Source organism: Pristis pectinata, chromosome 10 (assembly GCF_009764475.1).
Source record: "Pristis pectinata isolate sPriPec2 chromosome 10, sPriPec2.1.pri, whole genome shotgun sequence".
In the NCBI taxonomy this organism is placed as follows: Eukaryota; Metazoa; Chordata; class Chondrichthyes; order Rhinopristiformes; family Pristidae; genus Pristis; species Pristis pectinata.
The window spans coordinates 95722662-95749822 of NC_067414.1; the positions used below are offsets into that span (position 1 = coordinate 95722662).

General features: G+C 48.5%; 1 protein-coding gene across 3 annotated transcripts in view; it reads right to left on the reverse strand.

Moving 5' to 3' along the window:
• Window positions 1-2354: 2354 nt before the first annotated feature.
• The window catches only part of lin9 (lin-9 DREAM MuvB core complex component), a 108802-nt gene continuing 83995 nt past the window's right edge, over window positions 2355-27161 (reverse strand). Inside the window, exons 11-15 of one of the 3 annotated variants that reach the window (XM_052024722.1) lie at window positions 18908-18988; window positions 14587-14712; window positions 13120-13302; window positions 8751-8848; window positions 2355-2697 (exon numbers count right to left, since the gene is read on the reverse strand). In XM_052024722.1, the coding sequence (XP_051880682.1) occupies window positions 2637-2697; window positions 8751-8848; window positions 13120-13302; window positions 14587-14712; window positions 18908-18988 (549 nt within the window). In that variant the 3' untranslated portion in view covers window positions 2355-2636. Of the gene's footprint in view, window positions 2698-5232; window positions 5925-8750; window positions 8849-13119; window positions 13303-14586; window positions 14713-18907; window positions 18989-27161 lie in introns of those variants that run through there. The other 2 variants (XM_052024721.1, XM_052024723.1) reach the window with 2 other exon arrangements.

Genomic DNA, 27161 nt, shown 5'->3' on the forward strand with positions numbered 1-27161 from the left:
GAAATTAGTCCCGGCCTCTCCTTGCAACTCAAGCCCTCCAGTCCCGGTAACATCACTGTGAATCTTTCCTGCGCCCTTTCCAGCTTAATGACATTCTTCTTATAGCTGGGTGACCAGAACTGCACGCAATACTCCGAGTGTGGTCTCACCAACATCTTGTACAGTCGGAGCATGACGTTCCAACTCCTGTTACTCAATGCCCTGGCTGATGAAGTTGTGGTGCAATTTCACTTGAATGTATTAACTTGTACTAATGACGGGGCCAGACCCAGAGACCAGGACCGTAGCCTGCAGAGCCCTCACACTGTTACCTGGGCTGGCTGCAGAGGGCCAATCTCACCAGTGTCTCCGCACTCTTCAATCACGTGGCAATGTCTGGGCAGTGGCTTCAGGCAGTGGAACGCAGAGATCCCATAACTGACAGGCTTTGACCAAAGGCGATCAAAGGCAGAGCTGTTATTGCATTTAGTGATTGTTTGAAATGGTCTGACATTCGGAAACTATCAAACATTTAAATTCAAATAACATTTAAAATGTTTATCAATATTTAAAATATACCTCGTCATTGCCTCTTCTAGGTGGTCCTGGAATTCCTACTGAATGGTGTAGGATCTGGGGAGCATTTCCCCAGGAACCCCTGGACCTTGCCGTTCGTTCGCAAAGTAAAATGACAGATCCTGTCCAGTCCGAATCCAGCCACGAATCCCAAGCTCTCCCCACGACTTCCTTTGGTTTGAAAGGCTGAGGTCTGGCCACAGCCCAACGAGATCCAGCCCAATGGGAGAGCAAGAACAGGGACAAACTGGATCCTTCTCGTGTGTTCAATGGAACAGAATGCCCCAAGGTGTCCTGCAGGAGCACCAGAATTAAGGCACATAAAAAGATGTAGGGCTGGAGGCCAAAGGAGGTTTTAAGAAGTCAGGAGAGGATGAGACAAGAGGGTTTAGCGAGGGGAGTTCCAGAGTTTGGGATCTCGGCGGCTGGAGGCACGGCTGCTGGCGGTGGAGGGATTAAATGCAAGGGGAGAGTTGCAGAGGCTGGGAAGAGTTCATTGCTTCAACCACTTTCATGACTTAGAGGCACTCCAAAGGGTTTCACCGCTGAAGCCAACGAAGTGCATGGCTGGAGGGAATGGCAGCCGATTGTCACACAGCAAGATCCAACAAACAACGATGAGAAAGTGACCGGGTAATTTGTTCTCTTGTGACGAACAATCTGCTGGGAGGAACTCAGTGGGTCGAGCAGCGTCTGTGAGGGGGTGGAAAGGAGTTGTCGACATTTCAAGTTGAAACCCCTCATCAGGACAGAGTGAGGAGGGGAGGTGGCCAGTGTAAAGAGGAGAGGGGGAGTGGTGAGACAGGGGCCGGAGGTGATTGGTGTCCTTAGTTCCAAAAACAAACCAGCAAATTAGAACCTACTTACCTGCTTTGCCTGTAATTCCCTGCAAGATGCCAGCCAGGCTGGGCAGAGCTCGCTGCTTCCTCTCCTACCTATGCCCCTCCTGATTTTACACACCTCCATAAGGTCACCCCTCAGTCTCCTACGCTCCAAGGAATAAAGTCCAAGTCTGTCCAACCTCTCCCTAATAACCCAGTCCCTCGAGTCCTGGCAACATCCTTGTAAATCTTTTCTGCGCTCTTTCCAGCTTAATTTTTAATTAACCCATAGTTGTGCCAGCCACTATATTATGCGCAGGATTCAGGATTCTCCATAAAAGTGTGTTTTATTCAATTATATCACACACTCAGAAGGAATGTTTTCCCTCCTCATGCAAATATGCATGTCCTTCTAAACCTTTCCTATCCATGTACCTGTCCAAATGTCTTTTGGACATTGTAATTGTACCCACATCTACACTTCCTCTGGCAGCTCGTTCCACACACCCACCACCCCTCTGTGTGGAAAAGTTTTCCTTCTCATCCTAAGCCATCTAGTTTTGGATTCCACTACCCTGGGGGAAAAAACTGTGAGTATCTACCCTATTTATGCCCCTTGTGATTTTATAAACCTCTATAAGGTCACCCCTCAGCCTCCTTCACTCCAGGGAAAACAGTCCCAGATTATCCAATCTCTCCTTATAACTCAAGCCCTCCAGTCCCAGCAACACTCCTGCAGATTTTTTCTGCACCTTCTCCAGAGGGTATGAGCTACAGGGAAAGTTTGGACAAACTTGGGTCGTTCTCCCTAGAGCGGTGGGAGACCTGATAGAGGTTTTTAAAATTATGAGAGGTATAAGATAGGGTAGACAGTCAGAATTTTTCCCCAGGGTAGGAATGTCAAACACCAGAGGACGTGCCTTTAAGGTTAGAGGAGGGATGTTTTTTTTACGCAGAGTGGGGTGGGTGCCTGGAATGGGTCACCAGGGGTAGAAGAGGAAGCAGGCAGTTTGGTGGAGTTTGGGACCTTTAGATAGACACACAAATATGAAGGGAATGGAGGGATGTGGATGATACACAGGACGAGGACATTTAGCATAAATCGGCATCAAAGTCAACCCAACATCGTGGGCCGAATGGCCTGTCCAGTGCTGGACTGTTGTGTGTTCACAGTGACATCCTTCTCTAGTGGACAGCGTTTCAGATCTCCGATACCCGTTGTATGAAGAGTTGACACGGCCTCCGCTCTGAATTTTTAGTTCATGCTTTCCTTATTCTGGACTCGCCCAACGGGAAAGGCTTCAACTTACCCCGCCAGCTCCTTCAAACACATGAAGCAGCCCCATCAGATCATCCGTGAGATGAGGAAATACAAGCAACACATTTCACCCATCCAGTCCCAAACATACTTTCTTAATATTTTAAGAATCCAAACATATTTTCTTAATGCCAGAGGTATGGATCAGCAACGCAGAGGGAGGACAGGGAAGAAGCACACAAGAGACAAGCAGAATGTGAGGACGAGAACAGTGAAAAATTAAAAGTTAGAAATAAAGAGGGGGAATGTTAAAATGAGAGATACAAGAAAATAATGCTCACCATTAGAAGAAAAAGGGCCATTTTAATTATATATTATCTTTATTTATAAATATTTAAAGCTGCTTTCAATTTTATACACCATACAAAAGGTAACATATGGGAAAAGGCAGTACTACATACACTAATTCAGATTTAATTACAACGGTATATAGAACTATCTGACTGAAGGATCGGAAGAGTGCAGAGGAAGTAGATCCTATTTACACTGAAAAGTAGGATAGAAGGGAAAAAAAAAATAAAAGAGGTGCAAATACTAACCAAAAAAAAAGTTACAAAAAAACCTTTTCAACCAAAACCCAGTACAAAACCTGTCAAAATCCGAAAATAATAGTTCTGTTAATTTTTTTTTCGTGTTTTTTTAAAACTTTTAAAAAGTCGCCCAGGCTCGTTTAATGATCAAAAAAGGTTCTTTGTAATGATTTCCCCCTAAACTTACTCTTCAAATTGGAAATTTAAAGATTCAGAACTTTACAGTAATCTACATTAAACTGGAAACATTTCATTATCCACTCTCATTACAATATTAACATTTAAACACATTTAAAAAATATAATGGCCAATTTTCAGATAACATGCCAACTTCCCTGCACGACTTGCATCGAAAGTCCAGTGCTCCTGGGGACGCGGTGGGGACGGGAGGGAGAGGGGAGCGCGAGGGAGAGTTGCTGAAAGAGGAGGAGGCCTGGGCAATGAGCAGAAAGCCGAGGGCGGGTTATCTTGCGAGGAACAGCCCCACCTGCAAATGACAATCAAGCCATTAAGCTACTTGTCTGTGTGGGGTGGGAGGATGAGAGAGAGAGAGAGAGAGAGAGAGAGAGAGAGAGAGGGAGGGAGGGAGGGGAGGGAGGGGGAGAAGAGAGAGGGGAGGGGGAGAAGAGGGGAGGGGGAGAGAGAGAGAGGGGAGGGGGAGAGAGAGGGGAGGGGGAGAGAGAGGGGAGGGGGAGAGAGAGGGGAGGGGGAGGAGAGGGGGAGGGGGAGGAGAGGGGAGGGGGAGAGAGAGGGGAGGGGGAGAAGAGGGGAGGGGGAGAGAGAGAGGGGAGAGGGGGAGAGAGAGAGGGGAGAGGGGGAGAGAGAGAGGGGAGAGGGGGAGGGGGGAAGAGAGAAAGGGGAGGGGGAGAGAGAGAGGGGAGGGGGGAGAGAGAGAGGGGAGGGGGAGAGAGAGAGGGGAGGGGGAGAAAAGAGAGGGGAGGGGGAGAAGAGAGAGAGGGGAGGGGGAGAAGAGAGAGAGGGGAGGGGGAGAAGAGAGAGAGGGGAGGGGGAGAAGAGAGAGAGGGGAGGGGGAGAAGAGAGAGAGGGGAGGGGGAGAAGAGAGAGAGGGGAGGGGGAGAGAGAGAGGGGGGGAGGGGGAGAAGAGAGAGAGGGGAGGGGGAGAAGAGAGAGAGGGGAGGGGGGAGAGAGGGAGGGGGAGAGAGAGAGAGGGGAGGGGGAGAGAGAGAGGGGGAGGGGGAGAGAGAGAGGGGAGGGGGGAGATGAGAGAGGGGAGGGGAGAGAGAGAGAGGGAGGGGGAGAGAGGGGAGGGAGAAGGGGAGAGAGGGGAGGGAGAGATAGAGGGGAGGGGAGAGAGAGAGGTGAGGGGAGAGAGAGAGGTGAGGGGAGAGAGAGAGGTGAGGGGAGAGAGAGAGAGGGGAGGGGGAGAGAGAGAGGGGAGGGGGAGAGAGAGAGAGGGGAGAGGGGGATAGAGAGAGAGGGGAGGGGAGAGAGAGAGGAGGGGGAGGGGAGAGAGAGAGAGGGGAGGGTGAGAGAGAGAGAGGGGAGGGGGAGAAGAGGGGGAGGGGAGAAGAGGGGGGAGAAGAGAGAGGGGGTAGGGGCGGAGAGATGGGGAGGGGAAGAGAAGAGAGGGGTAAGAGAGTAGAGGGAGGGAGGAGGGGGAGGGATGAGAGGGAGGGGTGATGGAGAGAGGGAGGGGGAGGCGGGAGAAGAGAAGACGAGGGGAGGGGAGAGAGAGACGAGAGTGGGGGGGGGAGAGGGGAGTAAGTTCCAGTGCCACCTTCCATAAAGGCACAGGCTCCTCACTGTCGGGCTGGCTGCTTACGGCCAGTATTGGGCTGAGAAGGAAGAGGGGACCATTTACCCTTGGTACTGACTACAGCAGTGTACACTAGGGATCCTCCTGATTGGCTGGAGCAGATGCCAGGTCTGCGGAGCGAATGGGAAGAGGCGTAGAGTTTCTCTCTCAGACACTCACCTCTGAGAAGTTGCAGCACACCTTTGGAAACCTGCCCAGCTAACAGGACTGAACAATGGCTTCCCCTCCAAACCGGCAAATGGAGCACTGACGGGTGGCGGCGGTGTACAGTGACTGGACCTGTTGACTGGGGGCTGCGCGAGGAGGATAGTGTAGCAGGAGGAGCTGGTTATTAAGCCTGTTCTGCAGAGGAGAAGATCACAGCAAGGACCGAGGCAGGGGGGAGAGAATTCTGAGCACCTTCCAGGACTTGATGCAACCAGCACATCACGAGGTGGCAGTCACAACTTTTTTTTGTGCTTTTTCTAAAAAAAACTATTTACATTTTTACATAATTCAGCTGGAGATCCATCACACAAGTCAATTTGATAACTACCTCAGTTACAGTTAATATTTACACCTGAGAAAGCATGGGTAATAAACCTTTTAAATGACAAAACATACAAAAATAAATCCGATTCCTGAAAAACTCAGGCTGCTGCACTACATATTTAATGAAAAAAGTACAGAGAAAGAGCATGTAAATCTCTTCCCTCTCATTGTGTTCTATTTATCTGTACATTTCTTTATTTAAAAAAACTCTCCTCTTGCCTGCCTTCCTGAGGCGAGCTCAGGGCAGCTCCCCACACATGCCGGGGAGAGGTTAATGCAAATCTCTTTAGTCCCTGTTGGTATTGTTGGCAGTGAAGGCATGGAGGTTTCCCATCTGACTGAGGCCACTCTGGATGTGCGCGACATGGATTTCCACATTGTTTTGGAAGCAGCTACAGAAACAACCATTTGCATTTAAGTTGGCACGCGTCATTGGAGAGAGCTTCACACCAAGCCAAAGGAAGGAGCAATTCGGGAAGGGGCAGGTTTTAGACACCCATTTAAGTTTGGGGGTGGAGGTGGTGGGCAGTTGAGACATTGAGAGGAAATTCCAATACTTGGGAGCCAGATAGCTCAAGGCATAACAGAGCAAAGTACGTGGGGGAACCCATAAGGTCAAGACTGCGGAGTGCCAAGACCTCAGACAGTTATGGGCCTGGAGGAGATTAACAAGATTGCTGGTCCAACCACATACACACCACGGCCAAGAAAGCTCACCAGCATCTCTACTTCCTCAGTAGGCTAAACAAATTTGGCATGTCCCCATAGACCCTCACCAATTTTTATCGATGCATCATAGAAAGCATCCTATCCAGATGCATCACGGCTTGGCGTGGCAACTGCTCTGCCCGCGGACCACAACAAACTGCAGAGAGTGTGGACGCAGCTCAGCGCACCACGGAACCAGCCTCCCCTCCAGCCTCCCCGCCTCGGTTAAAGCAGCCAGCATAATCCAAGACCCTGGACATTCTCTCTCCTCTCCCCTCCCACCAGGCAGAAGATACAAAAGCCTGAAAGCACGTACCACCAGGCTCAAGGACAGCTTCTATCCCACTGTTATAAGACTATCGAATGTCCCCTAGTACGATAAGATGGACTGTGACCTCACAATCTACCTTGTTATTGCCTTGCACCTTATTGTCTTGCCTGCACTGCACCTTCTCTGTAACTGGAACACTTTATTCTGTATTCTGGTATGGTTTTCCCTTGTACTACCTCAATGCACTGACGTGATGAAATGATCTGTACGGACGGCACGCAAAACAAAACTTTTCGCTGTACCTCGGTACGTGACGATAATAAACCAATTTACCAATTTAAATTTAGAAGAATTGCTGCAAGACAGTGGAGAGATTTAACAGCAAGGACTTTGGATCTGTGTTCCAGCCAATGTCAGTGAGCGCAGGGGCTAAGAATTACAGTGCGAGGAAAGGTAGGGGTAGGGTAGCAGGGGTTTTGGCTGAGCTTGGGTTCACAGGGTTCGGCAGGAGAGCACTGAAATCGCTGGAGGAACACAAGGAACGAATGAGGGTGTGAGAAGCAGATGGGATAAAGCAGATGGAAGTAGGTGGCGTTGGCCGTGGAGAGGGCAAGGGGCAAGTGTCCAGAAGCTCAGGTCAAACCGAACACCAACAGTCTACTCAGATGGCGGGGAGGGGGAAGCTGCCCGTGGCTGGGGAAGGGGATAGGCGATGGTTACCCCACAATGGAGCCCTGGCTTTCCCATTGGAAAGAAACTGTGGCTCATCCGAGGTCAGGGTCTGGGTGCTGGACAGGAGACCTGACCCCAGGCACCGTGGGGATTATTGGAGGGGAGGTAGTGAAACGGGGAACAGAGATTGTCACCTTTGTCCTGGAGTAGTCAGTCACGCCATGTTTATCGAGACGGAACAAGTAGTGGGTTGAACCTGAATGCATGCAAAACATCCCTTCCTTCCACAACATGCTGCCTTAAATAATTCACTCCACCTCTCACCAGACACTTGTTTCCAACCTGTGCAGTCTGCTTTGTTTATTTGTTACTTTACGGTTTCAAGTGAGGCCATTGCAAAGCAGTAGCATTAAAATCCCTTCACAGGTCAGATTCTTGTATGCCAATTATGTTGGAGCCTTTCCCCGAAACCTCTCCAAACTGTAACTAAGTGCATCCCACATGTTACAGATTAATTAGCCTGACACCCACTCTAGAGCATCTCCACACTGTTCACCCAGTGACCACTCCTCACTGCACATCTCCATACTCATTACAATCTCTACAACATACCATACTGTCTGCCTGTTTATCGTTCCCAAGACTGACAACAGAAGGTTCACTGGGTTCCTGCTTTTGTCAAATGGAGTGACCCATGCTGTGACACCTCTTGTTTACACATTGGGCCAGATGGTGAATGGTTGAGTTCAAGAGTCGGGAAGTTATGTTGCAGCTTTATAAAACTCTGGTTTGGCTGCATCTGGCATATTGCATTCAGTTCTGGTCGCCCCATTACAGGAAGGATGTGGAGGCTTTGGAGAGGGTGCAGAAGACGTTCCCCAGGATGCTGCCTGGATTAGAGGGCAGGTGCTACAAGGAGAGGTTGGACAATCTGGGTTGTTTTCTCTGGAGCGGTGGAGGCTGAGGGAGACCTGATGGAGGTTTATAAGATTATCAGAGGCATAGATAGACAACTGGTAACTTTTTCCCAGGGTCCAACTACAGGGCACGCATTTAAGGTGAGAGGGGGTAAGTTCAAAGGAGATGTGCAGGGCAGGTTTTTTTTTACACAGAGAGCGGTGGGCGCCTGGAATGTGCTGCCAGTGGTGGTGGTGGAGGCAGATACGATAGAGGTGTTTAAGAGGCTCTTAGATGAATGTGCAGGGAATGGTTGGATATGGACATCATGCAGGCAGAAGGGATTCGTTTAGTTAGGCATTTAATTAGTTGGGCACAACAGCTGTTCCTGTGCTGTACGGTTCTATGTCAGCAGGGCAAATGAACGGCTTGTTATTCACTATCTGGCTCAATGTATAAACAAAAGCACGTAAGCAGCATCCCTTGCAAACTTCCATAACGGTGGAACAGCTGCTGTATTTTCCCAATCCCGATCCTGGGATTGAGCTGTCGGCCCAGAATCACCCGCACGCCCCTCCCCCTCCTTCGACCCCTGAAGTCAGGGCAGTCTTGGGATGCGGGATCTGGCTGCCCCGCCCAGCCCGATACCTCGAGGTTTCACTGCACTCACCTTATATTTGAAGCATCTATAGAGTTCTTGATGTCGTTCAACGAGTCTGTCAACGACTTGAATTCAAAAGAGTTTAAGTCCCCTCCTTCTGCCAGGCACTGTAGGGGCAGGGGAAAGAAATGAGGAATTTACTTCAACTTCACAAAACATTTCCAGTTAATAAATGCAAATTATCTTGGTTGATTTGGCCTGAACCAGGTGCTGTCAATCCTGCTGAAGCCACGCGGTGAGGTAAGACTGGGCTCTCGGGCGGTGTGGCTGCTCCAGGAGCCGAGCTGCTGAGGTACGCGGACAAGTCCCAGGCATTAGAAGAGGATCTCAGCCAAACACCAACGGCAGCGAGTAACATTCGGCACAATAACCAGGGATAACACAGAGTAAGCTGTTATGTAGGGAACAGACCATGGAGTTCATCCAGCGCCGTCGACGTGGGTGAGCTGATTGTCTCACAGATCAACGACCAGACTACAAGGCAGGGCTGGACTTACTCGTTTTCAACAGGCTACTTTGTGGGGATGTGCAACACAATAATTAAAAGCCACTGCATCATCACAGTACTGTCCACACGAGACACTTTCCAGACCTCTGCACGCCGTGATTCACTGAGAGTTCATCGCGAGCAACTGTTCTCATTGATGGAAGGGTTGAGAACCATACATTCAAGGCGTGCGGCAGAAGAATTGTACAGCGGCACGAGGGAAACTGTATAACGCCGCCAATGGTTAGGACCAGGAACGCGTTGCCGGCAAGTGATTCAATTTCAAAAGCGAAAGAGAATCTGGAACGTTAACCATTTCTCTTCCCAGCTGCCTGGCCCACTGAGTTTTCCCAACGAGTTCAGTTTTTATAACAGGTGAAGTACCACAGGGAAATGGGCCGAGCTGTATTGTAACCTTAGGGAAGAGTGCAGTCACCAAGGATGACACGAACGTTTGTGGTGCGGATAGCGAGGAAGTTGTCTGAGGCTACAGCAGGATATAGATCAGATGGAAAGTTGGGCGGCGTGTTGGCAGATGGAACAAGTGCAAGGTGATGCATTGTGAGAAATCAAATACGGATAGGACATGTACAGTAAATGGTAGGGTGCTAGCGAATGTTGTACTGAGAGACCTGGAGGGGGTCCATACTTCCCTCAAAGTGGCAACACAGGTGGATAGGGTGGTGAAGGTGGCAGTTGGCATGCTTGCCTTCATAGGTCAGGGCATGGAATATAAAATGGGACCAGCTCTCTGGGTCGGCATGGACAAGTTGGGCCGAAGGGCCTGTTTCCATGCTGTAAGACTTTGACTCTAAAAGTTGGGATGGCATGTTGCAACTTACAAAACGGTGGTTATGACCTCATGACCTACCTTGTTGTGACCTTGCACCTTATTGCACTGCACTTTCTCTGTAGCTGTGACACTTTACTCTGTACTGTTATTGTTTTTACCTGTACTACCTCAATGCACTCTGTACTAACTCAATGTAACTGCACTGTGTGATGAATTGACCTGTACGGTCGGTATGCATGACAGGTTTTTCACTGTACTTCAGTACAAGTGACAATAATAAACCAATACTAGAAGTATTGTGTGCAGTTCTGATCACCACACTAGAGGAATGACGTGGTTGTGCTGGAGAGAGTGCAGAGGAGACTCACCAGGGTGTTGCCTGGATTGGAGGACCTTAGACATGGGGAGAGATTGGACAGGCTGGGCTTGTTTTCCCTTGGAGTGAAGGAGGCTGAGCGATGATATGACAAAGGTGTATAAAACTATAAGAGGTGTAGATTGGGGGGGGGGGGTGGGGAGGAGTCTTTTTTTGGCAGGGGTATCAAAAACAAGAAGACGTAGGTTTAAGGTGAGAGGAAGGAGTTTTAAAGGGGATCTGAGGGATAGGTTTTACGCAGAGAGCGGTTGGTATCTGGAATTCGCTGCCAAAGGAGATGGTGGAACCAGATACAATCAGCACATTGAAGAGATGTTTAGGCAGACACTGAAATAGGCAAGGCATAGAAGGATATGGTTCTAATGTGGGCAAATGGGATTAGTGGGCTAGAATGGACATGGTGGGCTGAATGGCCTGTTTCTGTGCTGTACAGCTCCATGACTCTGGAAGGGCTGAACAGCCTCTTCAGTAATTACTAATCTCTATTCCACCCACTGGAATACAGCGAGATATTAGATGAATTATGTGATATCCCAGGTAACATAACAAGCTGATGTTCACGATACAACACTGACACCACAGTCAGCTGGGTGGTGAGAAGAGGGAGCATTCATTTAACGAGCAAATCAGTGGCTGGAACCTGATACTGTTTGGAGTGAGAATTCTTCTCAACACTTATATTGCAACCCAAGGTACAATTGCAGTGTTCTGTATTCTGGAGTGGTTTTAGACATTCATTTGTTGTGAAAGGTACACCTTTTCACACCAAGTGAAGTTTTGGTCGCCCTGTTAAAGGAAAGGCATCATTAAAAAGTTGCCCCTCAGGGGCCTTTTAAATCTTTCCCCTCTCACCCTAAGCCTATGCCCTCTAGTTTTGGACTCCCCTACCCTGGGGAAAAGATTCTTATCATCCACCTTATTGATGCCTCTCATCATTTTAAACACTTCTGTAAGGTCACCCCTCATTCTTCTATGTTCCAAGGAATAAAGACCCAGCCTAGCCAACCTCTCCCTATAACTCAGGACCTCTGGTCCTGGCAGCATGCTCGTAAATCCTTTCTGCACTCTTTCCAGTTTAATCACGTCCTTCCTATAACAGAGTGACCACAACTGTACACAGAGCTCCATGTGCAGCCTCACCAACGACTTATACAGCAACATAATGTCCCAACTCCTACACTCAATACCCTGAGTGATGAAGGCCAGTGTGCCCTCAGGTGCTGTGTGGAGTTTGCACGTTCCCCCTGTAACCGTGTGGGCTTCCTCCCACATCCCAAAGAACTGCAGGTTGGTGGGTTAATTGGCCGCTGTAAATAGCCAAATTTACTTTAAAATGTGCAAGCAAGTAGTAGAATCTTGAAGTTGATGGGAAGGTGAGGGGAATAAAATGGGGTTGGTGTAAATGGGTGCTCGATGATTGGCATGGACTCAATGGGCCGAAGGGCCTGTTTCCATGCTACATCTCTCTATGACCCCAGGATGTCCCATACCCCTTTACAGCCAACTTTCTAATGTGGGAAATGGGACTGATAATTTGAATGGAACAAGCTCCCACAAATAACTGTAACAGTCCGGTGACACGAGGGGTATATACTGGGCAAGACAACAGGGAGAACCTCCCAGGTGTTCCTCATGACAGTGAGATCACTTGTGTCCAACAGAGAGAGCAGGAAGGGCTTAAGTTAACATCTCTTCCAAACGATGACACCTCCGCTCATATCGTGCTCTCCCGCGTCACGTGATGGGGCACATTTTCTGCAGCCACACCGTCAGAGCAAGCCCTCAGTCACGTACCGTCCAACCACCACATGCAGGGTCTCCCATTGATGCGACTGGGAGGCTAAGGGGAGGCTGGGTAAATGCGTGAAGGGGGAAGGTCTGCAAAAGCTCTGGGGTACAGCAGCAAACTGGAGAGTTCCTTCAAAGAGCTGGCACAGCCAAGTGCGAGTCACAGAGTCATAGAGCACAGAAACAGGCTCTTTGGCCCAATTGGTTCATGCCAACCAAGATGCTCATCTCTTATCCTATTTGCCCATGTTTGGCCCATATCCCTCTAAGCCTTTCCTATCCATAGGGACAGCCTCCCATAACATGAAGGTTAGAAGTTTTGTTAACAGAGAGGTCAGTTCAGTCACTCCCCCCCCCACACACACACACACAACCAGTCCTGCAACGTCAGCAGAGTTCTGGTTGGCATGAACTTCTCATCTCCTCTTCTCTTTTGGAGACAACAGGGACTGCAAGTGCTGGAGATAGAGTGACACACAAAGGTGCTGGACGAACTCAGCGGGTCAGGCAGCATCTGTGGAGGGGAACGGACAGACAGTCAGCGTTTCAGGTCGAGATCCTTCACCAGTCTGGATGAAGGGTCTCGATCCGAGACATCGACTGTCCATCTCCCTCCACAGATGCTGCCTGACCAGCTGAGTTCGTCCAGCACCTTGTGTGTTGCTCTTTTGGATTCTTGGGAGTGAGTTACACTGGCTGCAGATGGCAGTAAGATACCAATTGTATTGGAATCATAATCTATAAGCTGTTCAGGATGGAGAAGGAAGCGAAGTGCTGAGCCAGTTGAACTTTCGTTTGTAAAAGCGGCCGCATTAACACTGTTTTATCCTTTTTTTTAAAGAAATGACAGGTTTTATTTCCGCAAGGCAGACGGTTTCGACCTTTCGTGCGGCCGAGCCCAGTGCAGCCGGGCTTTGCTGAGGATCGCACTTACTTTGATCTGTAGCAGCACTGCCGTCAGCCTGGCTATCAAGTCAGTGAGGCTTTCGTTCCTGACACTGGCCTGGCCGGTTTGCGAGGTGTTGGCCTGCCGCACAAGCTCGTGAGCCTCCTCCTCGCACCTCCTCCGCATATCCGTGGGCTGATCCATGGGCTGCAAACCTTGGTCGGGAGCAAGCTGTTGTTTGCGCGGTGACACGAGAGGCAAGGTTAAAAGATCGCCAACATTTCAGCAGCTACCAATACTATGCACAAGGGCAAATCAAGTTAACAATTGTTGGTGCTTCACGGCAGTGTTAACGACAGCGTTAAGGCTACACGGAGCAAGATTAGGACAGTGACGAAAGGCTTTAAAAGGAGATGCAGATGAGGTTTGGAGAAGGAATTGGAAATTGGTTTATAATTGTCACATGTACCGAGGTACAGTGAGAAGCTTTTGTTTGCGCGCCATCCAGACAGATCATTCCGTACACAAGTACATCCAGGTAATAAAAAGGGGAAAAAAAACAGAATGCAGAATAAAGTGTTACAGTTACAGAGAAAGTGCAGTGCAGGCAGACAATAAGGTGCAAGGGCCATGATGAGGTAGTTTGGAGACTAAGAGTTCATCTTTTAGCATACGAGAGGGCCATTCAATAATCTTATAACAGCGGGATAGAAGCTGTGGTGGTACGTGCTTTCAGGTTTTTGTATCTTCTGCCTGACAGGAGGGGGGAGAAGAGAGAATGACCAGGGTAGGAGGGGTCCTTGATTATGTTGGCTACATATGGAGGAGTTTAAAATAGAGGGATATGTGGGAGGAAGGTGTTAGATAGTCTTAGGCGAGGTTTAAAGATCGACAAAACATTGTGGGCTGAAGGGCCTGTATTGTGCTCTACTGTTCTATGATTCTACGATTTCCCGAGGCAGCGGGAAGTGTAGACAGAGTCACTGGAGAGGAGGCTGGTTTCCCTGATGGACTGGGCCTCGTTCACAATTCTCTGCAATCTCTTGCGGACTTGGGCAGAGCAGCTGCTGTACCAAGCTGTGATGCATAGGATGCTTTCTACGGTTGAGTTCCAGACATTAGGGCCTAGGTAGTTGAAGGCACAGTCACCATGGGTAAGTGCAAGTGCCCTGTGACGTACTGGAGACTTGAAGTGGAGGAGCAGAAGTTTCTCCGACCATAGGAGGTTCCAGGGATGGGAAACCACAAGGTTTTTTTGAACATAAAAGTGAGGTTTTGATTAGTAGTTGGCCAACACATATTGATGTGGCAACAAGTGAACGGGATCTGGTGTAAATTTAAGTTAACCTGGTTTTAACTTGCATTCTAAAAACACAAATACAAGGGGTGCGTGTGTGATTGTGCATACACAAGAGAGTGCACCAAAGGAAAGTGGAGGAAAACACATGGATGGGGGAATAAAATGCAGACATCATGGGATTGAAGGCGCTAGTAGGCAAAATTATGAGCACTCACCTCATAGCAAAACTGCTGGACTTTATTCAAGACCTTGTTGAGATCCTTGTTCAGCTGCTCCAACTCTAAAACAATCGTGGCGTATCGCTTCTGAAAATCTATTCCAATGGAGGCAGAGTAGGATTTCTGAGGGGAGCGAAGAGCAGCCAGTCAGTTCCTTGCTTATTAGGCCCTGCAATAACCCTTCACCTCACCTCCTGGAGGGAGAGTTGGAAGGGAAGGGAAATTTACTTGCAGTGAACACCAAATCCCTACTATCACCAGACTAATTTATTATACTTCTCTGCACAGCCGTAGAACACCAGATCACTGCACTTCAGACTGTGAAATTCTTGCACTCGGTCTGATTGGAATAAGGCCATTCAGCCCAGTGTGTTGGAAGACCTGCTGTCCCAATTAGTCCCACTCCCCATAGCCCCACCAGTCTTTCCCTTTGCTTTTGATGGATGCCACTGAATCAGCTTCCACTACCCCTCTCAGGCAGTGAACTCCGAGTCACAACTCACCAGGTTACAAACCCATTTCTCATTTCACCCTTATCTCTTACTGCCAATTAGTGTAGATTTATGTCCTCTGGTTACTGACCGTCGATCCAGTGAAAACTCCCCACACCTCCCTGCACAACTTTGAACACTTTAGCTTTTATCGAACAACCCTTTCACATTATAAAATGTTTCACATGCAGCAGGTTATTCCAGTCCAGTGAATTCCACGGCCAAGCACAGAATTTCCAGAAAGAGGCAATAACGTGGACTGTTAATCCATTGCTTATTTGGGGTGAAGAAATTGGTTTGAAAAACCGGAGGAATATTTAATGACCCTGCAGACAGAAGAACAGTGATGTGTTCTTTAGAAGGCCAGCAGCTCTGAAAGCACAGTGTTTGCTCTGGTCAGCACTGGCGCACCCGTGGACTGTTCATACAAGACCCCAGTGTGGGATCAGTCTTCCCACCCAGAGCCACTTGTGCTTTGATTGGATGCAACATTAGAGATTTGAGTAACCTTCAAACATGCAAGTCATTCGTTCATCCACATCACAGATACTTAACAATTCGGATCACTGACCTTTCAGCAGAATTCCAATAAAATTGCTGCTGTTGTGTACCGTATCTGAAACGTTCACACAAGTCAGGCAGTATTGATCTACGATGCCAACCTGCTGAGTGGTTCCAACATTTTACTTTTATTTCAGTTTTCAAATATCGGTGGCACTTTGCTTGTGTCTTTGTGCCTATTGTCTGCCACAAGCTACTGGGGAAAGTTTTTGAAGATTTCTGTCGGCACAGGTCTTCAATGCAGAGCCCCAAACGAACGCAGGGCCCAGACTGTGGACTGCCTTGCTCAGTTATAGTGTCATACACAATCATAGTCATACAGCACAGAAACAGGCCCTTCAGCCCAACTGTGATGCTCAGCGAGCTAGTCCCATAGCTCTCTAAACCTCTCCTATCCATGTACTTATCTAGATGGCTTTTAAACATTGCTAATGTGCCCACCTCAACCACTATTTCTGGCAGCTCATTCCAAATACGCATCGCCCTTTGCATGAAAAAGCTGCCCCGATGTCCCTTTTAAATCTCTCCCTCTGATCTTAAACCTATGCCCTCTTGTTTTTAGCACCCCCTCCCTGGGAAAAAAACTCTGAGCTTTCACCCTGTCTGTGCCCCCCATGATCTTGTATACCTCTGTCAGGTCACCCCTCAATCTCCTACACTCCAGGGGGTAAAGTCCTCATCCACACAACCTCTCCTTGTAACTCAGGCCCCCCCAAGTCCTGGTAAATCTTTTCTGCACTCTTTCCAGTTTAATAACAGGGTGACCAAAACTGTACACAAGTGCGGCCTCACCAACGCCCTTATATAACTTCCCAACTCCTATAACACTGCCCTGACTGATGAAGGCCAGCGTGCCAAATGCCTTCATCACCGCCCTTTCTACCTGTGACCCTGCTTTCAGCGAACTATGCACTTGCACTCCTAGGTCCCTCTGTTCCATAACACTCCCCAGGGCCCCACCATTCACTGTATGAGTTGTACTTCGATCCCTGTCAGTTACCTCTGGCTCCTCACCTGCACCCTAGGATTCCCGGAAGCTTTCCCTACAACTCTTCCTCAGCCTGCCACCCACAGACGGAGTCTGCTTCACCTCTTTCTCCAGCACACTACGAATCCCTCCACCACTTTCCAAACAGCTGACGAGTCCCCATCTCCTCCAGCTTCAGGAGTTCCTGGATTTGGACACAGCGACGTTGAAGGACTGGCGATACACTTCCAAGTCAGGACGGCGGACAACTTGGAGGGGAGTCCCTTGTGCCTGTTGTCCTTGTCACTTTAGACCGAGTGGTCAGGAGTCATGCAGCACGGAAACAGGCCCTTCAGCCCAACTGGTCCATGCTGACCATCTAAGCTAGTCCTGTTTGCCCGCATTTGGCCCATATCCCTCTAAACCTTTCCTATCCGTGCACCTGTCCGAGTACCGATGAAGCTCGAGTTTAGAAGAATGAGGGGCGATTGCAACCGAGATACAGACAGGAAGCATTTAAAGGCAGTCTGTTGTTGGCATTGACAGGCACACTAGTGGAGCATGGCACTGACGTAGGCTGGAATTAACATTGGCATCGGCAGGGGAAACGTATGCAGCTTTTGGTCTCATCACTCCTTATCAGAAATGACAAGAGGAAGCCATTCAGCCCATCATGCCTGTACCAGCCATCTGAAAGAACTACGGTCTCATTAACTTGTACCCTTTCTTTTGTAAATAATTACCTTCTTTTTAAAGTCATGCACACCTGCTGCTGTTATTGAAGGGATTCTGAGAGATGGGATTAATTTGCATTTGGAAAGGCAAGGACTCATCAGGGATAGTCAGCATGGTTTTGTGAGTGGGAAATCTCTCATGAAATTGAGGTTTTCTGAAGAGGTGACCACGAGGATTGACGTGGGCAGGGTGGTAGACGTTGTCTACATGGACTTCAGCAAGGCCTTTGACAATGTTCCACATGGTAGGCTGGTCTTGAAGGTTAGATCACATGGGATCCAGGGTGAGTTAGCCAAATGGATACAAAACTGGCTTGGTGGTAGGAGTCAGGGAGCGGCAGTGGAGGGGTTGTATTTCCAGTCTGGAGGCCTGAGACCAGTGGTGTGCCGCAGGGATCGGTGCTGGGTCCACTTTTGTTTGTCATCCATATTAACAATTTGGATGAGAATGTAGGTGGCCTGATTAGCAAGCTTTCAGATGACACCAACGTTGGTGGTGTAGTGGACAGTGAAGAAGGTCATCTAAGGTTACAACAGGATCTAGATCAACTGGGAAAGCGGGCCAAGGAACGTCAGATGGAATTGAACTCGGACAAGTGTGAAGTGATGCATTTTAGGAAGTTGAGCCAGGGCAGGACAAATACGGTGAGTGGCAGGGCCCTGGGGAGTGTTGTAGAACAGAGAGACCTAGGGGTACAAGTACATAGTTCCCTGAAAGTGTAGACAGGGTGGTGAAGGCAGCATATGGCATGCTTGCCTTTATTGGCCAAGGTATTCTATACAAGAGTTGGGACATCATGTTACAGTTGTACAAAACGTTAGACCGCACGCAGAGTATTGTGTGCAGTTCTGGTCACCATAGTATAGGAAGGATGTGATTAAGCTAGAGAGGGTGCAGTAAAGGTTCACAAGGATGTTGCCTGGATTGGAGGGCTTGCGTTAAGAGGAGAGATTGGATAGGCTGGCTCTGTTTTCTCTAGTGCAAAGGAGGCCGAGAGGTGACATGATAGAAGCGTATAGAATTCTGAGAGGAACAGATAGGGTCGATAGCCAGTTTCCCATAGTGTGGGTGTCTAGAACTAGAAGACAGGTTTAAGGTGAGAGGGAAGAAGTTTAAGGGGGATCCGAAGGGTACATTTTTTTTTCACACAATGTAGTTGGTATCTGGAACGAGCTGCCAGAGGAGGTGGTGGAGGCAGGAACAGTAACATTTACGAGGCATCTGGACAGGTACTTGTATGAGCAAGGCATAGGGGTATATGGAATTAATGTTGGCAAGTGGGATTAGTAGAGATAGGCATGGTGGTTAAAGAAACTACTTCAATGCTGTGCAACTCTAAGGGAATCAGTGAGTATACTGTTAGTACAGGAAAGAGGCACTGAGGTGATGATACCACTGAATGGATGCATAGACAAAGCACTTTTGAAATTTTGTACACTTTCCTTGGATCGCAAAATTCCAAAGGATTAGCAACCAACTGTGTTTGGACACGGAGGAGTCAACCACAATTGTGATCAAGTAACAACCAAAAACTTAAGTAACGAAAATGAGAAGGATCTTTTACCAGTTTCTCTGCGTCCGTGTTCATTTCTTTCAACTGTTTGATGTGTTCCTTCTTGATCATGAGAATTTTGGATAATCTTGTCTAAGAGAAGAAATAAGGGTAAGAGGGATTGTCTGAGTGTGCTGTAACTGCACAGAAAGTTAGCTCACAATGAGGGAAATAATTTGTTACACAAGCAATGGGTTCTGAGATACTGGCACTAACTCAGTCCAGCTCGCTCCTGATTGTAGAATCATCTTAAGTAACCTACCAGACGAGAGGCTATCATTTGGCCCAGTGCTGGCCCTTTCAATGAGCAGCCGTCAAGTCCAATGTCTGGACAGTTATCCTCACACTAATCTCCAATGCATTGCACTTTTCCATTTTCCAGTGAATTTATAAACCCCTCATCAGCATAATTACCCTGTTTTCTCCCCTCCACCTTTTCCATGGCTCTAATTCTTTTCTACATCGCAAACTCTGCACAGACACATTAATGGCACTGTTCCCTTTGGGTGGATGATTAGATCTTACAGGATTTTGGATCAGGGTGCACCATAATATGAGGGGAATCCTCCTGGCTGATATGTGAAACCGTTGCAGTATCCAGATCGAAAGCCAGCTATTTAACTACTACTACACTGTACCATGCTAGACAGTGAGTAAAGCTGATAGGACCACTGCTTCTCGTCAACCCTCTAGTCTGTCAGTAGAGACTGGGCTAGAACTCACCTCCCAGGTCAGTGTGGCCTGGTTGACCAAGTGACAATGAACTTCCATGAGTCACAGTCATTCAGCACAGAAACAGGCCCTTTGGCCCACCGTGTCCATGCCAACCATCAAGCCTGCACCTAAACTAATCCCATTTACCAGCACTTGGTCTGTGCTTTGGTGATTCAACTGCTCATCTAGATACTTGAATGTTGTGAGAATCTCTGCCTCCACCACCCCCCCAGGCAGCACGTTCCTGAAACCAGGGGGGGGGGGGGGGGCAATCTTTACTTATAGTAATACTCACATACAGTATGTCAGTAGTCTGACACAGATGTAGGAAACAGGACTAGATGCTCAGCTTATCTCAGCCACATCCCACAGAAACAACCCAGCTTCCACACAAAAATGAAGTTATCAGTAACTACTGTTCATTGAATTATTCAATTTAAAAATGTGTGGGCTCTTTCATTTCCTTTGTTCAACTAAAAAAGCCGTCTGTCTCCTAAAATCGTCCGATCCCTTGGGCTCAGCTGGCTTCTGTGCTGAAGTGGTCAAAGTGAAACTGCTTCGGACTGTGCATTGCAGATTACAAACACTTGGCAAACGTAGCTGGCTCGCTGGCCAGGCACCACAACTCTGCAGGACAGGTCCCCTCATGTCGGCTTAAGGGGGGTATTGGACACCCCAGGATTACCCCAAGTTTTATTTATCCAAAATTCCCGCAGTGTTTAGGCCAGAGAAACTGTACCCACGTTCCAGTTCGGGCTGCTCGCTGCCAGGGTAAAGCACCACATCAGTAGAACAGGATGTGGGCAGGTTTCTCAACTCGTGAACCACAAAAGGCATTTGAAACTTGTGGTTTGCTCCACTGTCAGCGAGTGGGGAGAGCACAGTGCGAGGTGCCTGGGGTCAGCCTTAGCTCAGTTCAGTCATACTCTCTTCAGAGGCAGGAGGTGAAGGAGCACTAGTTCGAAACCCACTACATTGGAAAGGTACGGAACTTGCTACTCAAACCTGTTACTAGCCAGGTTGCTACTTGGTGAATGTCCCTTTAAGGCACCTGGACAGTAGTGTAGTAGTGTATGTGTGGTGTTATCTGACCACAGCAAGTGAAACAAAGACTACAACTGGAGCGTACTGGCTGTTGCATAGAGAGTCAGGGAGAGAGAGAGGGAAAGTGATTCTGACTGCCAGTCTCTGTATCTATGCATGAAGAACAATAGCTGTGACTGTCACTATACAATCCACGTATGGATTTTTGGAGCAGTCTGTGGAGTCCACTTTGTCGTTAACCTGTACTGGAAAGCAGGTATATCTGTCGGCGGCCACGTATCGAATGCCCTCGGTGTGGCAGATACTTCGGATCAAAGCAATGGAGATAATCAGTGATTGAGGTGTTGTATGGGTTTCATCGTGGAACATGTGGATTTCGTAAATTTTCTCTCTACATTCTCTCTACAATCTACTGTGGCTTTCAAAAGCCTCTGCTCATCGTTCTACCTTATGACATGCTGAACTGAACTTTGAGAACTATTCCTAGACTTGGGGTTTGGGAATTTGCTGCACACACACTTCGGTTTATTTTTGGGGTCAATGTTTAAAATCTAACGTTTTTATTTCTCTTATTAATACAAGTAGTTATTAATAAATAGATTCTAACACTTACACGTGGCTCTTTGTGTTTCTATTGTTGCTGGTACGTAACAACCCACCCTAAGCTCTAGGAATCAGAGTCATAGAGCAATACAGCCCTTCAGCCCGACATCCATAGAACAGTACAGCACAGGAACAGGCCCTTCAGCCCACAATGTCTGTGCCGAGCACGATGGCAAATTAAACTGATCCCTTCTGTCTGAACTGGATCGATATCCCTCCAATCCCTGCATATTCATGCGCCTATCTAAAAGCCTCTCGAACACCACTATTGTATCCACTTCCACCCCCCCCCCCACCCCGATAGTACGTTCCAGGCACCTACCACCCTGTATAAAAAAAACCTTGCCTTGCACATCCCCTTTAAACTTTCCCCCTGCAACCTTAAAGCTACACCCTCTGGTATTCAACATATCTACCCTGGGGTAAAGATTCTGGCTGTGTTACCTATCTACACCTCTCATAATTTTATAAACCTCTACCAGGTCACCCCTCAGTCTCCAACGTTCCAGAGAAAACAATCCAAGTTTGTCCAACCTTTCCTTGTAGCTAATATCCTCTAATTCAGGCAGCATCCTGGCGAACCTCTTCTGCACCCTCTCCAAAGCCTCTACATCCGTCCTGTAGTGGGGTGACCGGAACTGCATCCAATACTCCAGATGCGGCCTAACCAAAGTTTTATAGAGCTGCAACGTGACTTCCTAACTCTTATACTCTATGTCCCTAGTGATGAAGGCAAGCATGCCGTACACTTTCTTTACCATTCTATATCACTACGGACTTGGACCCCAAGATCCCTCTGTACAACAATGTTGGTAACAACACAGAACAGTAGGGCACAGGAACAGGCTCTTCGGCCCACAGTGTTGTGCCAAACTAATTAAACTAGTAATTAAGTGCCTAACTAATCTAATCCCTTGTGCCTACACAATGTCCACATTCCTCCAGTCTCTAAGGGTCATGTCCTTCATGTCCCTAAGGGTCCTGCCATTAACTGTATCCTTTCCCCTTACATTGGATCTTGCAGCACCTCACAGTTGCCAGGATTAAACTCCATCTGCCACTTCTCTGCCCATGACTGTAACTGATCTATATCCTGCTGTATCCTTTGACAACCTTCTGCACTGTCCACAGCTCCACCAATTATTATGTCATCTGCAAATTTACTAACCGACCCATCCACATTTTTCTCCAAGCTATTTATACATCAGAATCAGATTTACTATCACTGACTTGTATGACAGTACAGGACTGTATGTGGCACCAGTACAGTGCAAAAACATAAAATTACAACAACTTACAAAAATAAATAGTTCAAAACAAAAGGAATAACGAAGTAGTGTTCATGGGCCGTTCAGAAATCTGATGGCAGAGGGAAAGAAGCTGCTCGTGAATCATTGAACGTGGGTCTTCAGGCTCCGGTACCAGCCCCGCCGATGGTAGTAATGAGAAGAGGGGATGTCTCGGATGGTGAGGGTCCTTAGTGACGGATGTCACCTTCTTGAGACACCGCCTCTTGAAGATGTCTTCGATGGTGGGGAGGGTTGTGCCCACGATGGAGCTGGCTGTCTATAACCCTCTGCAGCTTCTTGTGATCCGTGCATTGGAGGCTCCATACAAGGCAGTGAGGCAACCAGTCAGAATGATCTCCACCGTACATCTACCGAAACTTGAAAGTCTTTGGTGACATACCAAATCTCCTCAAACTCCTCACAAAGTACAACCACTAGTGTGCCTTCTTCATGATTGCATCAATTTGTTGGGCCCAGGATTGATCCTCCAAGATGCTGATGCCCAGGAACTTGAAGCTGCTCACCCTTTCCACCGCTGACCCCTCAATGAGGACCGGTGTGTGTTCTCCCGACCTCCCCTTCCTGAAGTCCACAATCAACTCCTTGGTCTTGCTGACATTGAGTGCGAGGTTGTTGTGACACCATTCAACCAGCTGATCTATTTCACTCCTGTATGCTTCCTCATCGCCATCTGAGATTCTGCCAACAGTGGTGTCATCTGTGAATTTATAGGTGGCATTTGAGCTGTGCCTAGCCACACAGTCACGAGTGTAGAGAAGGCAGAGCAGAGTTCTAAGCATGCATCCTTGAGATGCGCCTGTGTTGATCATCAGTGAGGAGGAAATATTATTACTGATCCGCACTGACTGTGGTCTCCCGATAAGGAAGTCAAGGATTCAGTTGCAGAGGAAGGTAGAGAGGCCCAGGTTTTGAAGCTTGTTGATTGGTACCGAGGGGATGATGGTGTTGAACGCTGAGCTGTAATCCATAAACAGCAGCCTGACATATGTTTTGCTGTTGTCTTGGTGCTCCAAAGCAAGGTGGAGAGCCAGTGAGACTGCGTCCGCTGTAGACCTGTTGTGGTGGTAGGTGAATTGCAGCGGACCCAGGTCCTTGCTCAGGCAGGAGTTAATTCTAGCCATGACCAACCTCTTAAAGCACTTCATCACGATAGATGCGAACGCTCCTGGTCGACAGTCGTTGAGGCAGCTCACCCTGCTCTTCTTGGGCACCGGTATGACTGCTGCCCTTTTTAAGCAGGTGGGAACCTCAGACTGCAGCAGCGAGAGGTTGAAGATGTCCAACACTCCAGCCAGTTGGTCGGCACAGGTTTTCAGTACCCGGTTCTCAGTCACAGACTGTATCAAGCTCCACACTGATCTTCCTGTCCTCCACGTCCTATTCCTTAGTGAATACTAACGCAAAGTACTCAAGTTAGGACCCACCTCCATGTTCCCTCCTTTATCCTTGAGTGGCCCTTCCCTCTCCCTTGTTATCCATTTGCTCTTGATGTATGTATATAGACTGCCTTGGGATTCCCTTTAACCCTACTTGCTGAGTACTTTTCATGGCCCCTCCAGGCTCTCCAAATTCCCTCCTTGAGTCCTTTTCTAGTTTCTTTATATTCCTCAAGGGCCACATTTGATTTTAGCTGCCGCAACCTTACCAATGCTTCCTTTTCCTTCTTGACTAAATTCACAACCTCCCTCATCATCCAAGGTTCCCTCACCTTGCCACCCTTGTTCTTTATCACTGGAACAGACCTGTCCTGTACTCTGTGCAGTTGGTCTTTAAACAACCTCCACATGTCAGATGTGGACTTGCCCAAAAGCAGCTGTCCCTAGCTCCTACCTAATACTCTCATAATTTGCCCTCCACCAATTTAATACTTTCTCGCAAGTTCCAAACTTATCCTTATTTGTAACTATCTTAAAACTTAAGGAGTTGTGATCACCATTTCCAAAATATTCCCCCACTGAAAGGTCAGTCATGTGGCCAGGCTCATTTCCCAACACCAGGTCCAGTATGGCCCCTCCTCTTGTTTGACTATCTACATACTGATTTAAGAAATTCTTTTGGATGCACCTAATTAATTCCACCCGACCCGATCTGTCTTCCCAAAATGCAACATCTCACACTTATTCAAATTCGGGTCTCCAGTGCAAAAAACAACCTTGCACCATCACCCTCTACGTCCTACCGTCAAGCCAATTGTGTATCCAATTAGCCAGCTCTCCCTGGATCCCAAGCAATCTAACTTTACATAGCAGCCTGCCATGTGAATCATAATCAAAGGCCTTACTCTCATCCATATAGACGACATCTACTACCCTGCCCTCATCGACCTTCTTGGTTACTTCTTCAAAAGACTCTGTCAAATTCATGAGACACGATCTCCCACACACAAAGCCAAGCTGACTATCCCTAATCAACTCCTGTCTTTCCAAATGCTTGTGTACGTTATCCCTCAGAATACCCTCAAGTAAGTTACCTACCACAGATGTTAGGCTTACTGGTCTATAGTTCCCAGGTTTTTCTCTGTAGCCCTTCTTAAATAAAGGCACAACATTAGCCACCCTCCAGTCTTCCAGCATTTCATCCGTCCTTAACGATGATGCAAATATCTCAGCCGGGGTACCACAATTTCTTCTCTAGCTTCCCACAGCATTCTTGGATATACCTGATCAGGCCATGGAGATTTATCTACCTTCATGTGTTTTAAGACATCCAGTACCTTTTCTGCTATAATGTGGTCTATCCCCAAAATAGTCCCATTAACTCTCTCAAGTCTTTCCTCGCTCCCTGCCATGCTGCTGCCTGACTTGTCTACTGACCTTACTGTCATTGAATTCTGTCTCAACTTCCAGCCTCCCATCTGACTTACTTATGCTTTGGATCCCACCCCCTTCCCCACTTCACCCCCCACCCCCACGCCAATCTAGTTTAAACTCTCTCTAGCAGCACTAGCAAATCTGCCCGCCAGGATATCGGTCTCCCTCCAGTTCAAGTGCAACCTGTCCCTCTTATACAGGTCACCTGTGTCCCAGAAGAGATTCCAATGGTCCAAAAAACTGAAACCCTGCCCTCTGCACCAACTCTTCAGCCATCCTCCTATGTGCCATGTGCTAACGTGGGTAACCCAGAAATTCCTAACCTTGAGGTCCTGCTTTTTGACTCCCTATACTCTGTCCACACAACCTCATCCCTTTTCCTAATGTCATTTGTGCCACAGACCTGGCTGCTGCTGCTTTCTCCTGAATGGTCATTCCCCCCACTACCACCACCCCCCCCCCCCCAACAGTATACTTGATTTCGAGGGGAATGGCCACAGGGGGAATCCTGCACCATCTGTCACCCACTCTGCCATCACTTCTACAAACCCACTGACGCCCACAGCCACCTTGATCACAGCTCCTCCCACCCTGTCTCTTGCAAGGATGTGATCCCTATTCTCTCAATTTCTCTGCCTCCGCCGCATCTGCTCCCATGACGAGGCTTTCCACACGAGGACATCCGAGATGTCCAACTTCTTTTCTAACCGAGGCTTCCCCCCGACTGCGGTCCAGAGAGCTCGCACCTGTATCTCTGCCATTTCCTGCACCTGCACCTCCACCCCTCGCAGACCAACAGGGATAGGGTCCCCCTTATCCTCACATTTCATCCCACCAGCCTACGTATCCAACACATTTCTCCGCCACTTCCGCCATCTCCAACGGGACCCCACCATCAAGCATATCTTCCCCTCCCGACCCCTTTCTGCCTTTCGTAGGGACCGCTCTCTCCTCGACTCCCTCGTTCACTCCTCCCTCCCCCCCGACTCATCCCGCTCCCACCCCGGGAACTTTCCACTGCCCCCGCCATAGGGGCAACACCTGCCCCTACACCACCTCCATCCAGGGACCCAAACAGTCCTTTCCGGTGAGACAGAGACTCACCTGCACCTCCCTTAATATCATCGACTGCATTCGGTGCTCCAAGTGTGGCCTCTACATTGGAGAGGCCAAACGCAGACTAGGTGACCGTTTTGCAGAACACCTGCGCTCCGTCCATAACCGTGATCTGCATCTCCCCATTGCCGGTCACCAACTCCCCCTCCCACACTATCACTGATATGTCAGTCCTCGGCTTCCTCCACTGCCAGGAGAATTCCAAGCGCAGACTGGAGGAACAGCTCCTCACTTTCCGTCTTGGAACTTTGCAGCCCAACGGCATGAACATTGAATTCTCCCACTTTAGGTAATCCCCCCCCCCCCGGCCCCCCCCCCCCCCCCCCCCCCCCCCCACCGTGCTTCTTCTCTTCTTCCCTTTCCTAGCCCTTTTTGCCTCTCTCCTTCCCTTTGACCCATCCCCTGGTGGATCTGCTCTCCCCTCCTCCCCGCCACCTGCCCATCACTATCTCTTACCTCCATCTACCTCTCACCACCCTGTGCCCACCCCCGCCTCCCCTCTCTTGTCCACCTATCACTGCTCTGCTTTTCCCTCCTGTACATTGGGCTTCCCCTTTTCCTATTTTCAGTCCTGAAGAAGGATCCTGACCCGAAACGTTGACCACCTGCTTTTCTCCATGGATGCTGACTGGCCTGCTGAGTTCCTCCAGCATCATCTTCGTTTTCATC